The sequence below is a fragment of the Camelina sativa genome, chromosome 2, assembly GCF_000633955.1.
Source record: "Camelina sativa cultivar DH55 chromosome 2, Cs, whole genome shotgun sequence".
NCBI classification, from domain to species: domain Eukaryota; kingdom Viridiplantae; phylum Streptophyta; class Magnoliopsida; order Brassicales; family Brassicaceae; genus Camelina; species Camelina sativa.
In genome coordinates this window covers 22406717-22409088 of record NC_025686.1, presented here as the reverse complement: position 1 = coordinate 22409088, position 2372 = coordinate 22406717, and the positions used below count along the sequence as shown (strand labels likewise).

The 2372-nt window shown below is 38.9% G+C and overlaps 1 protein-coding gene across 2 annotated transcripts in view; it reads left to right on the top strand.

The window, feature by feature from the left end:
* The window catches only part of LOC104732882 (WPP domain-interacting protein 2-like), a 3676-nt gene continuing 1789 nt past the window's right edge, over nt 486-2372 (top strand). Inside the window, exons 1-2 of one of the 2 annotated variants that reach the window (XM_010452481.1) lie at nt 486-1805; nt 1942-2255. In XM_010452481.1, the coding sequence (XP_010450783.1) occupies nt 881-1805; nt 1942-2255 (1239 nt within the window). In that variant the 5' untranslated portion in view covers nt 486-880. Of the gene's footprint in view, nt 1806-1941 lie in introns of both variants that reach the window. The other variant, XM_010452490.1, reaches the window with a different exon arrangement.

Below are 2372 nucleotides of genomic sequence, written 5' to 3'. Positions count from 1 at the left end.
ATGTTGTAAGAACATACACCTTTGTTGGGATTTAGTTTGAATGAAAGTCTCTTGTTTGCCACTTGGGCCTTGTGACTTATGAACAAAATAAGATTTCATTTGTTTATTTTTTCCTATGTACAGTAAAAAGATTGAGTTTTAGATGTGGAAAGCGTTTAACAAACGCTGAAGGATACGTATCGTTGTTTTCGGATTTTGAAAACGGCAACCACTGTATTTAGAAAAGATGGAAACGTCATCAAGTCAGAAAGAAGAGGGTAAATTAGTAAATAGCATGAGATCATGTTAAATCCCCTTAACGGTATATCACCGTTAAAATCCCAGATCCGACCAGATAAGATCACGTCGAATCGAACGGTCACAAAATAGCCGAGTCGTTGCTGCAGTAACCAGCGGTTTCGCCACGTGTCCCGACCAAGTCGCTCACACGTTGTTCTTATTTTCTCTTAATTTGTTTTTTTTTTTAAATACAAAATTTTCGATCGTAACCGGAAAAAAAAAAAATTAACGATTTTTCGCAGCGAAACTTTTCCACAATCAACGGATACAGAGAGAGAGATAGAGAAAGATCTGCGAATCGTTTAATCGAATTTAGGGTTTTTCCTAAATCATCTTGTAATTTCGTTTCGGTGTCTCACTGTAAACAGTAAAGGAATCACCTTTGGGGTTTTTTTTGCATTTCATTCAATTAGGTACGTAAAGCTTGAATCTTTTTGGTTCATTTCGTGGATTTTGATTTAATTGTTTTTTTGGTTTATTGAATTCTCCTTCTGGTTCCCTGCTGGAATGATGGTTTCTGTTATTGAGATTTGATCCCTCCCATGTGAGAATTTGGAGAATGAGAAGTTAGTAGAGGGGTTTGAGGATTTTGTGTAACGTTATGGATTTGGAGAGTGAAAGCTCTGGTCTTGAGTCTGTTGAAGATAATAATGGTTTGATTGGTGAAGTTGAGACTATTGGGGATAATAAACTAGTCTCTTCTTCTACTACTGACCTTGATGAACAGTTGATTTCACGGGCTGAGACTTCTCCTCTTGTTTTAAAGGGGTTTGGTTTAAGAAAATGGAAGAGGAGGGTAAGGAGTGATCTTGTTAAGGATACTTCTGTTAGTTTTGAGAACAGTAAAGCTCTGAAGAGGGTTTTGTCAGGAGCAATCGACCCGAATGCCAAACATATGCATTTTCCTGGACCTGATGATGGACAAGATAGTCTTGGTTCGGTTGGTTCGGTGGATAGTGTGGTTGGTTTTCATATAGCTGGGTCTAGTCATGGCATTGGTCTTGCTTTTGCAGCTGGTTTTGATTCTGATAACAGTGAGGATCGGAGTAGTAAGTCCTCCACTACAGGGATTAACTTCTCTAGAGCAAAATATCTGGGTGGGAAGAGTGTGGTTAGCTCGGGTGATAGTGGTCAACAGAGGAAGAGTAGTGTAGAGACGGGTAAGAAACTTAGAGGAGAAAGGATCAAAATTGAGAAGGAAAACCTTCATTCCAGTATGGAATCTGCTGACTCAAGAAGCTCCAACTTTGTGTTTATGCAGGGTGCTTCGTTTAGTTTGAGTAGCAGCGAACAGGGCGGAAGAATAATAATGGATTACAATGAAGATAGTAGTGATCATGACGCACATACTTCGAAGGGAAAAGATAACGTGGGAGTTGAAGAAGAAGAAGAAGAAACAGAAGTTTGTTCACAAGGAGACTCTGTTGATGAGTCCCATATCAAGAACAATGGTTCATCAGACAACTTGGATCCATTAAAAGAGGCTTTCAACAGTTTTCACGCTTTACAAGAAGCTCTCCAAAAAGGTAGCAAATTCATAGTATGGTTTTTCATCTGAATCTTAATGGTTGATACTCACACTGTTTCCTTATTGTTCCTTGTAATGTTAACATGGTTGTGTATCTAGTTTAACTGAACTTCTGTTTCCTTTTGGATCGTCAGAACTTCTTAAATTCAAAGAGCTTGGGAAAGAATGTATGTCATCACTACATGATGGAGGAGAAAGCAACAGTTGCATACACGTGGGACATGAACAAGCTAACGAAGCAAGTTCTTCTCGCCGGTTTGGTTCTAACAATATGGGGGAACAGGGATCAACTTCTCTAGATTCTGAGATACTGAACCTGGTGAACAATGTAGAGCATCTGGAGATCAAACTAGAAGAAGCAAAATGTATTCTCGAGGGTAAAGAAACACAAATCCGTGACCTCGAATCCACCATAAGTGTTTCAGAGTCACTTAATGGAGGAACAGAGATCGTGATCGAAGAAATTTTCCAGCAAAAGATGAAGGCAGAGATTGAATATATCATATTCTCAAGATCAGTGGCAAACCTAAACAGAGAGATCAAACTGATTGAAGAAGAGAAGACA